This window comes from Manis javanica, chromosome 4 (genome assembly GCF_040802235.1).
Source record: "Manis javanica isolate MJ-LG chromosome 4, MJ_LKY, whole genome shotgun sequence".
Classification (NCBI taxonomy): Eukaryota; Metazoa; Chordata; class Mammalia; order Pholidota; family Manidae; genus Manis; species Manis javanica.
The window spans coordinates 161,891,023-161,904,246 of NC_133159.1; the positions used below are offsets into that span (position 1 = coordinate 161,891,023).

Here is a 13,224-nt window from a genome sequence, read left to right on the forward strand (position 1 = left end):
AACCAATGACGGCATTATAAGAATAAAGCTGTCATAAGCTATTTGGATGATGCCTAAATAATCATTATTTTTTAAAGGAAAACGGAATCTGATTGATGTAAGACTGGGAATGTCTTCTCTCCAATGGAAATAACTACAGAACAGGGACAAGCATGCCACAGCTTATGGGCCAAATCTGAACAGCTACCTGATTTTTTGTTTTTGTTTTTCAATAGTCCACTAATTAGGAATGGTTTTTTACATTCTGAAATGGTCACATTTTAAACGGCTATGTAAATACCCACATAATAACCTCAATTTTTCCTCCTAAAATATTTACTATCTGGCCCATTAAGAAAAAGTCTGTAAACTGACATAGCAATTATTTTGTGCCTGCACTCAAATGTGACCATCTGGATTCCCGGTAAAGCGCTACTTTTTGAACCCTGCTTAACAAAGCTGCTTCTCCAATCGATGCACTGTTGGTATACGTACTAAACCTCTGCAAGGCACCAGCAGAGAGCCTATGTGGAACCTCATGACCAAGTGTATCAAAGAGAATTACATATGCATCCTGCATATTTCCAAGCAATGCTGAGAACAAGAAGAATATGGACCAGCATCACTATTTCCCAAGGTGCAGCAGAGTTTTCATTTCTGACTTAATATTTCAATTGTTGGGATTTTATTCAAGTGGTAGAAGGAAAGGGGCACTAAATTTGTTTTGCCTAAGTAAAATAAACTTACAGCTCGAGTGGAGAGCATTTCATTAATGTTGTGGTCATACTGCTCAGTTAAGATGGCTAAGTTTTGGGTCTGCTTCTCCTTAGGCTTTACTCTTTAGCACCACGAGCAAAAACCTGGAAGTCAGCTAACTAATCTTGCAAAGGTCAAAGAAAAGTTATGAGGCAAGAGAAGGGACAACCCTTCTTGTGGAAATGGTAACAGACATGAACTACATAAACATTTTTGAGATAAAATAATTTGAGTTCAGAAACAGAATAACTCTGGCTTTAAATCACAGGTTAATTATTCTGTGAACTCAAGTTTCAACAAAACGTAGTAAGATGAGCTATATTTGATAAGGTATAGCCATCAAGCCTACAAGTAACAACACTCATTTGCTACACAAAGGCAGAACCTACAGTTGAAATTATTTACCTCAGTATATATACTGCCAGATATTGAATGGTTGACTAAGTGTGCAAATGCGTGTATGACCAAACACTCTTGTCAAGGAACTAGTTCCCACTCTTTGCTCCCATACTACAAAATCAAATATATATCCTTTTCTGCATTTTACACCAATTGAGGTACTAAGTCATAGTCATGTACCTTTATTCTGTGAAGGGTCAAGAAATGTCTAGCTACAAAGACAAACTCTTGGTTTAGTTACACTTAGCACTGCCCTTAAATACTGCCCTTGGTTAATAAAATTCCTCCAAGTTAGCCAGAAATGGAACAATGAAATTTAGAATTCTCCTCTGTCTCTGTGTAACAGCCTCCATTCTTTAAAAAACTTTTAAGTATTCAAATATATTGCCAAGAAAATTACAGTCACTCCATATCACTAGCTAATGACAAAAAGGAATGCCCTGGAAAATTTTTTCAACAAGATTAATACTTATACCAAGAATAAACTATATTCCTCAATGTTTCACTCAAGTGAAAGCATGATAAACATGTTCCAGTTGTTTCTTAATCACTTAATACTGACAAAATGTCATCTAATGGCAGATGAAGAAATGGCAGATAAACAATAGGTGTTTACCCAAGTCACTCCTCAGAAATGGTGCCCCAATGTCTACAAATACTGTCAGCTCACCTAAGTGTGCAAACTGAAGTCCTCCTATCCCCCTTAAAGTCTTGGAGAAAGTTGGAATAGTTGCAACTATTGAAGTTGAACTACTACTTAGTAAATACAAATTTACCTTAAAAAGTTGCAACTATTACTTACGTAAATGAAATGACATGATGATAAAATAGTCTGTTTTCTCCAAGAAGGGACTAGGGTTACCAAAGGGAAGGGGTTGGGGAGTGTGGGTGGGGAGGGAGGGAGAAGGGGATTAAGGGGCACTATTATTAGCACTCACAATGTAGTGGGGTCATGGGGCACGCAGCACAGCGCGGAGAAGACAGTACTAACTCTATAGTGTCTTACTACGCTGATGGACAGTGACTGCAGTGGGTTGGGGGGGACTTGATAGTATGAGTGAATGTTGAAACCACAATGTTGCTCATGTGAAACCTTCTTAAGATTGTTTATCAATGATACCTTAATTTAAAGAAAAGAGTCTGTTTTGTTCAAATTGGGCAAGTAGATAGATATATACAACTAAGAGGAACATGGTGATTTTCTTTCCCAGTAAAGTAACAGAACAATTTCTTTTTTTTTTTTTTTTTTTTTTTGTTTTTTGTTTTTTTGTTTTTTTTTTAGAAGTAAAAGGACTTTATTTAGAATTTGATTTTGGGACATTGTCAAAATTACCAAAAAGTTTTAAGGCATTTGCCCAAATAGGACCATTTGTCACCACAAAACAATACTTACACATTTAACCAAAGTGACAATAAAAGGTTTTAAAGGCAAATATATAGTAGGTTACATAGTTGTTAGCGAAACTTAGCTCTTTTAATATTAAGAGTTTGTTTTCTTAAGAACTCAAAGACCTGATTCAGACAACATGAAGCACAAGAAATTATTCTGATAAAACAATTAGAAAAACCTTTCACAATCTCTTAATACTAAGAACAGACTGATAGTTCAAGAAAACTTTGTCCTTTTAACAGAAACAAAATTTTAATCTTGTTGTGTACTTGATATCAAGACTCATTTACTTCAGTCTCACATAGCATGACTGCATTAAATTCCTTTTCCACAAACCTTCTACAACTTTCTTTTTTTTTTTTTTTTTGAGAGGGCATCTCTCATATTTATTGATCAAATGGTTGTTAACAACAATAAAATTCAGTATAGGGGGGTCAATGCTCAATGTACAATCATTAATCCATCTCAAGCCTAATTCTCGTCAGTCTCCAATCTTCTGAAGCATAACGAACAAGTTCTTACATGGTAAACGAATTCTTACATAGTGAATAAATTCTTACAAGGTGAACAGTACAAGGGCAGTCATCACAGAAACTTTCGGTTTTGATCATGCAATATGACCTATAAACCATCAGGTCAAATATGAATATTCATTTGATTTTTGTACTTGATTTATATGTTGATCCCACATTTCTCCTATTATTATTATTATTTTTATTTTTAATAAAATGCTGAAGTGGTAGGTAGATGCAAGATAAAGGTAGAAAACATAGTTTAGTGCTGTAAGAAGGCAAATGTAGATGATCAGATGATCAGGTGTGTGCCTATGGACTAAGTATTAATCCAGGCTAGACAAGGGCAGCAAAACATCCACGGATGCAGAAGATTTCTCTCAAAACAGGGGGGGTGAGGTTCTGAGCCTCACCTCTGTTGATCCCCAAATTCTCACCTGATGGCCCCCCTGCGACTGTGCCTGTCTTAGGTTGTTCCTCCCTTGAGGAATCTTACCCGTCTCTGGCTAACCAGTCATCTTCCGGGGCCATACAGGGAAATGTAAAGTTGGTAAGTGAGAGAGAAGCCATATTGTTTGCAAAGGTTAGCTTTTTACTTCTTTGCAGATTTATGCCCTGTGGCTTCTATGCCCAGCACTTGTCTCGAGGTATCTTTACCACCTGGAGGAATTATGATACTCGGTAAATTCGATATGAGGCACGAATTCTATTTAAAGTTTGTAATTAGGAAGGAAGAAGAAAAGCTATAGATGTAGCATATGAAGGAAACTTGGGAGGATTGATTATTTCTTTGACATATCTTCTTGTATAGTACCTTAAGTATGTATAGGTTTTAAACTACTAACTAATTTGCACACACATATTGACATAATAGGAATACGGTGACATAAACAAAGCAAATCTATAATTACCAGCCATCTCCAGTGAAGCCAAGAAAACCATTTAGGCACCCTAGGCATTTGTGAAAATTTATCTATGATATGATGGATATTTTCCAACTGTACTTGAACCATCAGACAAATTAAAGCAGCCCATTTCTGGGATCTGTTCACATCCCATATGTTCTTTTAACCATAGATAGTCTATAGTCATGAGATTTTGGGGTGCTACAACTTGCACCCCTCCCAACTCCTGGTTGAGTTCCAACAGACAGATCCGGTCAAATTCGTTGTCTCACTGTATGCACATGCCAGCCTAGACATCTCCCTCCTCCTTCTCAGAACAATTTCTTTTATGGAAAATCTTGAGCTTATGTATCATGAGAAGGACGCTTTCTATCTGAAGTCTGCCTATGACTGTGAGACATTATTTTTCCCCTTGATTTTTTAACAGTATCTGTGAAAGTCAGACTAGTGTCTCCAAGCTTTCAAACGGAGAAGGGGGCCACAACAGGGAACCAAAAGGAAGGGTTAAACAGCAAACAACTAACCTATTCCAAGCCCCAGAGAAATGAAGTCCTATCAGATTCATGGTCTGACCAAAGAAAACTAAACAGCTTTCCGTTTGGTCTACTTCTGGGTGCTGCTCACTTTAAAACTAATTCATTTTATAGACATGCTTTAAATATCTTTTGGTGAGAACCTCTACTACGTAACCACTACAAAGACAAAATAAACCTGGAAAATTATTATAAATTCTGATTGTAATAAGCATTAACTAATGATGGTTATGAGGGTAGTAAATGTACGAGCCACTCTGTAAACGATGTTCATTAGCTGTTTTGAAGATACAGCAAAGTATAAAATTTTACTTAGATTCACAAGAAAGGGTAAATCTTAGCTTTGCTTCTGTGTTTTGTTCAGGACAACTTGTATGAATGGAGTTGAATAGGAATCAGAGACACCACTAGGTAAGGTTTAGCTTCTGGTTTGGACACAGATTACTTCTGTGAGTGAATTTCACTTCACTTCAGGAGAGTTATTCAGGTAAGTGTTGTTACCTGGTAGTTTTATAGTTAAATTGTCAAAGAGATTGAAAAAGGGGGTAAAGAAGATACCGTGGAACCGGGCTTTATTCGATGTAAATACAAGTTTATAATGTGCAGACATGTACAGATTAACTGAGGTACTACTGTGAGTGACAACATATATAGTGGGTCATTTTGGTTTTTTGTTTATTAAGATTCATGTGATTATACTTCACATATTTATTACAACTTATGAAATTAGAAAATTCCTTGGAATTGTTAACTCTGGTTGATTTTGGTAGAGGGGGCTGGACCAGGTGGCCTAAAGAACAAGGAGAGGGAAACCTTTAACTTTATAATATATACACTTTGGCATCTTTTGAACTTTGTATCATATAAATAAATTTCTCTATCAAAGCAAATACAAAATTTAAAGTCTTTGATATGATATATCACCAACACCAACACTTGTCTTTCCTTATTTGTCTACAAGAGAGCATGTAGTACCTTCCTTCACTCTGATGTACTAATTAAAAAAATACACTCCAACTACACATGCCCTGGTCTTACTTATGTTACCAAACACAGAAAGAAGGGGAGTAACAGTGTGATAATTCCACTATTCCTCTAAAGATGAGTATTGACAATGAAGGGAGAGGGGGTAAAAAGGCATTTTTCATTCACTGGTTTTTGTACTAATTAAGAACTTACCGCCTCTTTTGGATACAAATCACATTCAGAGGAAATAAGATTCCAAAACTATAAAACTTGGAACAACAGAGAGAAGGCAGCAGGTTAGGATGTTGATATGTAGATTGCAGTATCAACACTGGACATTTGGGTACACTTAAAATGAGAATTTTGAATCTTATTTATGACACTTTCCACAGTTAAAAAGTTCTGGCCATTTTTTGGTACTTTGCTGAGAAATACACAAGCAGAAGTCTGCAGCTATAGACCCTCTACACCAACACTAACCGAACATGCTTAAAATGAAAAGAAAAAAAGCTTATTCAATTTCTTTATGACAGACATCTGGCTTAGACTTTTACTGTTTACATGGTGCCTTTTATGTGTTCTCCTTTGCCAAGAAGCTTAGGCTAAAGGTACCTTCAGACTCTTAGGCTGCTGTCGAGCCTGCATGACGTGCTTCCGCCTTAGTTCTCGCTCTCTCCGCTTATTACGCTCCAGCTGGTCAGTGAGCTCGGCTTGATGCTGCAGTCTCATCAACTCACAGCGCATCTTCTGCACTGTGTTGAGGTGGCGGAACTCCAGTTCTTGCGTGGATTCATGCTGTCGCAGTAGCATTGCATGCTCTAAGTCCTTTTGAGCCTGCCTTTTATTTAATTCCTAATCCATAAAAAAAGACAAAAGCATAATTTGATGATGTACAATGCCAGGAGAAAAAAAATCCTAAGAAACAGAATAACCAGGATATAGATGTAATCCTCTGATTCAGTAATGGCTGCACAGTGAATATTAGAGTTTTATTACTGGAACTGTAGAAAATGGGCAATTAGTAGCACAATTGCCTTATCTGTTCATTTACTATTTATTCATTTACTATTTATACTACTTTTAGCAATAAGCTTAAGACATATCAAATCTGTCCCAAGACACTTAATCTCCTTTCTACTCTCTTTCTGTCATTTATGTTTCCTAATTTTGTATCTGAACAGGATTTCTAAGTCATCCTTTGACTTTCTTCAGAGTATACATTCAATTCCACTACATGCAGCGTACCCAGTATAGTGCAGGGGTTAGGAACACTAGGGGTTAAGACTCTAGGGCTAGGCTGCCTGCTTTCGAAATCCTGGCTCTGCTACTGACAAGCAGTGAGTCCTTGGGTTAATTACTTAAACTCTCTGTGCTTCCATTTCATTACTTCTCAAATGGAGACCATAACACAGCTGTTTCATAAAATTAACGTGAGGGTGAAATGAGTTCATACGTGGAAAGCTGTCAGAATACCTGCCTCATGATCAATAAATGTTACTACAATTTTTTTCAGTTTAAAAGATCAAATGTACTACACACACACATACACTCACACACTCTCTCTCTTTTACTATGTAGAAGGAAGTCAGACGTGCCCCCTTTGCCTCCGCTGCCCCTTCTCCAGGGGCCAACATTTGGTGCATATGTTTCCCAACCTTCCCCACGCTTATCGTGACACAACTATTACACAAAAACATACAGTTTTAAAATTGAATAACAATATATATTATAGGCATACAATATGCTTGCTTTACCTAAAAATATAATGGACAAATACAGATTTTTAAAGAAAATTTTATAGGAAGCTTCTGCTTTCTGATGCCATAGTTTTTCTACTTTTTGCTTTATGACAAATTTTCAATAAACATCTACACATGATACACCATATAATTATGTTACTATTTCTTTAGGATAGAATTCTAGAAGCGGATTTGATGGGTTGAAGATACAGGCAAATTAAATTGTTAAAGCTGCTGAATTATGCTCCAAAATGGCAGTATCAATTTATATTCTTACCAACTTTCCCATGCACTACTAGGACTTACCACTTTTTTAGACCAATCTTATCTAATTGATGCAATTGTTTTAATTTGAATTTCTTTAATTATTAGTGAATTTGAATAATTATGTTATACTTGAAGTTTATTTTAAGCCACTCTTGGAACTAAATTGATCTATGCTCATAGGTATACCTGATAATGAGTACCGTTGTTTTCATTGGCATAAGTTTCTACATATTCCCAATGAATAATTTCATGATTATAAAATTATGTTGAATGGTAGTATATACCTTCATGGCACCCATTTTGGATGAAAAGGCATAAGTTATCCAATTAATTTTCTCATATTTAAAAACTAACAGTTCTTTCATTCATGGATTTAATATTTATTAAATATTTACTTAATATATATTTATTGAATACCTATTATGGGCCAGCCACTAGCTACAAGGCCTGGATATATCTAGCCACCGGATATAAAAGCCCTGAACAGAACCTGGGACTTGATCTAATTTCCATTCTACTTAGGGAGAGAGAGATCCCCATAAAAAAAGTGTGTGCATGTATGTGTGTGTGTGTGTGTGGTGTGTGTGTGTATGAGAGAGAGAGAGAGGAGTGCAAGAATATTTAAAGAAGGGAGGAGGATTTGGAGATCAGAATTGAGGAGATATGAACTGAGGGAGAAGGTGAATCGTGTGGGTTGGGTTTCCAGGGAAGAAGGACTTAGGCAAAGGCAAGCAGAGGTGCTCTAAGGCCCTGAGGGTGGGATGTGACTGACATATTTTCAGGAAGATTCTGATTTCACACCATTTAAACATACCTCCTTGAGAAGGTCCTGCTCCAAGTTATGGCTCCCAAGTAACAACTTTCTTTTTAAGCGACGGCATTGCAGCTCTAGGTACCATTTCTGATGTTGAAGAAGATTGGTCTTCTCCTCTTCTTGGAAATGCTGTATGTTCTGTTTCTGGCTTGAAAGCCATTCCTGTTTTTCTTTTCTTGGGGTGCTCTTGTTTTCATTCAGCTCCTGGCAAGATAAAAAAACAACTGAGTTCAAAATACATAAAAATTAACTACATGAATATACTATTTTGTAGCTGGTAATCTTCAGTAAAAGAACTTAATTTGTGCCCTCTCTCATGGGCAGGCAGGGCAATGACCTTAAAGGAGGTAGGTAGTATTTTTCTGTTTCTGGAGTTATCCATGAAGTAGGACAGAAAAGAGAAAACATACACTAGAAAACATGCATACTTTTTAGCTTTGCACAGCTATATTTAGGATGGCTCGTAGCTTTGAAAGCACGCAATGATTGGTGAATGGAGTAAAACATCTTTGTTTGAAATCCTCCCAAAAGGGGGAAGAAGACAGTGCTTTCAAGTAAAAATCACACATGAATTAAAATTAAGGTTGAAATATAGTTATGTCTCACTTCTTGGCTTTCAACAATAGAAATACTAAGTTTTTGGCAAAGTTAAGGATGGGTTCAGTATAAAAGACCAGAAATTAAATGGAAAATCAACAAAACCACAGGAAAATAGAGACCTTTTAGAATAGATTTAATCTTCAGCACTGTAACCACTGAACAAGGCAAGACCAATGTTTTTCTACAGCATTTTAAATATCATCTCGCAAACTACCTAAAACAATTCATGGATACTGGACAAGATGAGAATACTGACAATACATTCAATGATGCAAACCCAAGGATGCTAATCAATACTAGTATATTTCAACCTACAATGCATCAACCTTGCAGAGAATATAAATCAGCCATCTTTCCTAGGTCTAAGATGATTTTTTAGAGACTGTTACCCTTATGGTTCTTCATCTGTTGTTCAAGAAAGAAACCGATGATTCATTACTTTCATTGATAAGATATTCAAACACATAAAAATAAAAAGCACATAAGCTTGTAGTTCTCAACTTAAGGATGTCAATGAGAAGACAGGGATAATACAGGCATATACAGAAAGAATCACTTGCCTATGTTTTTCAAAATCTTTGGCCAAGGAAATTTCCCACCCACTAAGACTATAGTAGGTCCCTTCCTCTATACTGATAATAATCATTCTAAATGAACACACACACACACACACACACACACACACACACACACACACATGCAGACACAAAACTACCTTCTAAAAGAAAACGAGCTTATTAGTTAGACTATGAATTATATGCTTAAAGGATTATCTAAACCAACACATTCATTTATAAAACTAAAACCTGATTTCACTAGGAAACAACTATAGAACTGCATTTTGTTGGATATTTATTTACAGTTGGGAATCCTGTTTACCATCTTTTCAAATCCCATGTTCTAGTATTGAGTTTAGCTTTTAGATTACAGTAATGGGAATACATAGCAGGTTACACTCTTTAAAGTTGGAAAAATCTTATCAATGAACCTCACTCGGCAAGGTATATATAGCAAGGCTTTGTGCCACCAATGTCCTTAATAACACATATATCTAATTATAGGTCAAATTCCCATACACAAGAAAGCACTGTACCAAAGAGATTATGGTTATTTTATCAAGATTAATTTATCTGTGTGCTAATAATTAATTACATGGACTAAAAATTTCAGTCCATCAGTCTGTAAAAGAGGGTGTAAACTGGGGAAGTCTCGGTGGGTGGGGAATTTCCTTGGCAAAAGATTTTGAAAAACATAGCCAAATGATTCTTTGTGTATACGCCTGTATTATCTCTGTCTTCTCATTGACATCCTTCAGTTGAGAACTACAAGTTTATGTGCTTTTTATATTTATGTGTTTGAGTATCTTATCCACAAAAGTAATAAAGAATTGGTTTCTTTCTTGAATAACAGGTGAAGAACCATAAGGTCAATAGTCTCTGAAAAATCATCTTATACCTATGAAAGACGGCTGATTTATATTCTCTGCAATATAATAAATGTGGTATAGTTGACACATATCATTTTCCTGTCCTGACCACTCTCCTGAATAATAATCCCCTTTCAGAAATTGCCTTAGGACAACATGGCTTTCCTCACAGTTAGACTAGATCTGTGATAAAAATAAGTTCAAGAAATCAGCACATAAAGGGCAAACACACATGAAATCCTGTAGCCATAAAGACATAATTAGCATGCTTTCCTATGAAAGAAAATGGGTTGAGAAGAAATGCCTCTTATCCTTATTCTGTGTTAAAATCAGAATAAGAACAAATTATTGTAATCTGAGCCCAAAGTAAGAAGGTATGATTTACTTTTAAAGTAAGAGATGTATGGCTCTTTTTCACAGCTAAAATATCTTTATTTCTACTGACTCAGTTACTTAATAAGTGCTTAGGAAAGCTACTATAAATAAAAGCTTTATAAAATAATTCACATTTTCAAGAGATCACTCTTTTTAGATCCCACTCAACTGAGGATCTCAGCCATTGAAAAGTAATAGGTTATAATCAATGTCCTCACTTAAACTGATATATTGTTAGTGGCCACAAACAAAAGAAAATTTTATCTTAATGGTTCTATGAGTAGATCAATATTGAATATAATCAGCAAGCAGGTAAGTGGCTTGAAAATTTTTATAAAGTAAATACCTCCTTAAGTTGTTCCTTTCGAAGTTTGCATTCTCTCCTCTGGGACTTCAAAAGGCTATTCAGTTCTTTCTTCTGCTCAGCCTGAATACGTTGTTGAAATTTTTTCTCCTCACTGGACATCAGTTCAGCCTATAGGAAAATTTTTAAATTGATCAAATTAGCTAAGCAGATAAGCTTCAAAGCAGCAGTTGAATACACATTAGCAAGGATTATTTCCTCCCACCTAAGAATATAAAATCAGTATAATCATTACCAAAACAATAATATCCAATAAATTATTAACAAATATTACTCAGCATCCTTATGATTTGAATTTCAGAGAACCACTAAAATGGAACTCATCTTTAAAATGCTGATCTTTTACAGGGTCAGTGTTTTCACCGTTTCCCCCCCATTTAACTAGAGTATGCTGCCCGACCCCCCCAACTAATAAAACAAAACAAATGTAATTAAGTTATGACCTTTTATCTAGCTTGACTTGTGTATTAAGTACTAAAAGCATACTGCTGACTGGCAGCCTTACCAACAACATGAACAGATATTCACATATATTCTGTATGTTGTATAAATTATATACTGTATTCTTACAATAAAGAAAGCTAGAAAAAAGAAAATGATCTTTTAAACTGTCTCCCAAAACATTTTCCAAGACCTTTATTGAAAAAAAATGTGTGTATAAATGGGCCTGTGCAGTTCAAACCTATGTTATTCAAGGGTGAACTAAACATATTCATTGTAGAACATTTAGGAAATACAGAAAAACACAAAGAAGAAAAATCTTGCATGATTTTACCACACAGAGATAACCAATATAAACATTTTGGTGCATACCCTTCCTAATTTTTTCTAGGCATGTATAGATATTGATATAAATATATAAAACAAATCTAAAATCATATTGTACATCCTGTTTCATGAATTCCTTTCCTAAAAATGTTAGTATCTACCTGTTTACAAAGTATTCAAGAAAGTACAACATCAAACAGGATTCTAAATATTTCTATATTCTTTTGCCAAATTATTTCAAAATCAAATATTCATTTACACCAGAAATTATTTTGCTAAATTCTCTATTACTGTGAGACGGTGATTCTTCTTTTTTTGCAGACATATTTGAAGATATGGTGTAAATTTATTGAGAAGTTTACATTTTACTTGACAACTGTGATTATCAAAATAAATTGAAACTAATGGGACACCAAGGAAATTAGACTCCTAAAAATATGCACCTTTATCATACAGTAGAATGATACTTATTTGTAGTAAACAAATGGGCTAAATGTGAATCTGAAACCCTCTTAATTCCTCTTAATTTAACATTCTCTGTATATTACAGTACTCTTCAATTCTTCTGATACAAAAATACTACTATAAAATTAAGGTTTCCAAAAAGTACATAGAGAATGATGCATTTTTTTTAGAACCTGAATCACCTACTAACTGATTTATCAAACTCCTCAGATAGCCAAAGTACCCAAGGCCTAGAGCAGAATACTTAACGACTTTTTTTTTCATTAAGGTATCATTGATATACACTCTTATGATGGTTTCACATGAAAAATAATGTGGTTACTACATTCACCCACATATATCATCGAGTTCCCCCCATACGCCATTGCAGTCACTGCCCATCGGTGTTGTAAGATGCCACAGTCACTACATGTCTTTTCTGTGCTACACTGTCTTCCCCATGATCCCCCCAACACCATGTGTACTGATCGTAATAGCCCTCAATGCCCTTCCATCTCCCTCCCCAACTGCCCTCCCGCACCCCTTCCCTTTGGTAACTGCTAGTTCCTTCTTGGAGTTTGTGAGTCTGCTGCTTTGTTCCTTCAGTTTTGCTTCATTGTTATACTCCACAAATAAGGGAAATCATTTGGTACTTGTCTTTCTCTCTCTAACTTATTTCACTGAGCATAATACCGTCTAGCTACATCCATGTTGCTGCAAATGGTAGGATTTGTTTCTTTCTTATGGCTGAATAGTATTCCATTGTGCATATGTACCACTTCTTCTTTATCCATCCAACTACTGATGGACACTTAGGTTGCTTCCATATCTTGGCTATTGTAAATAGTGCTGTGATAAACATAAGTGTGCATATGTCTTCTTGAATGTGACAACTTTTTTTCTCTGGGTAAATTCCTAGGAGTGGAATTCACGGGCCAAATGGAATCTCTATTTTTAGTTTTTTGAGGAACCTCCATACTGCTATCC

The 13,224-nt window shown here is 35.5% G+C and overlaps 1 protein-coding gene across 1 annotated transcript in view; it reads right to left on the minus strand.

The window, feature by feature from the left end:
• LOC140848624 (serine/threonine-protein kinase TAO1-B-like) overlaps positions 1-13,224 on the minus strand; it is a 28,975-nt gene that overhangs the window by 9,931 nt on the left and 5,820 nt on the right. Inside the window, exons 2-6 of the mRNA XM_073232892.1 lie at positions 11,008-11,136; positions 8,261-8,464; positions 6,053-6,292; positions 5,921-5,928; positions 727-817 (exon numbers count right to left, since the gene is read on the minus strand). Coding sequence (XP_073088993.1) covers positions 727-817; positions 5,921-5,928; positions 6,053-6,292; positions 8,261-8,464; positions 11,008-11,136 — 672 coding nt within the window. The remainder of the gene's footprint in view (positions 1-726; positions 818-5,920; positions 5,929-6,052; positions 6,293-8,260; positions 8,465-11,007; positions 11,137-13,224) is intronic.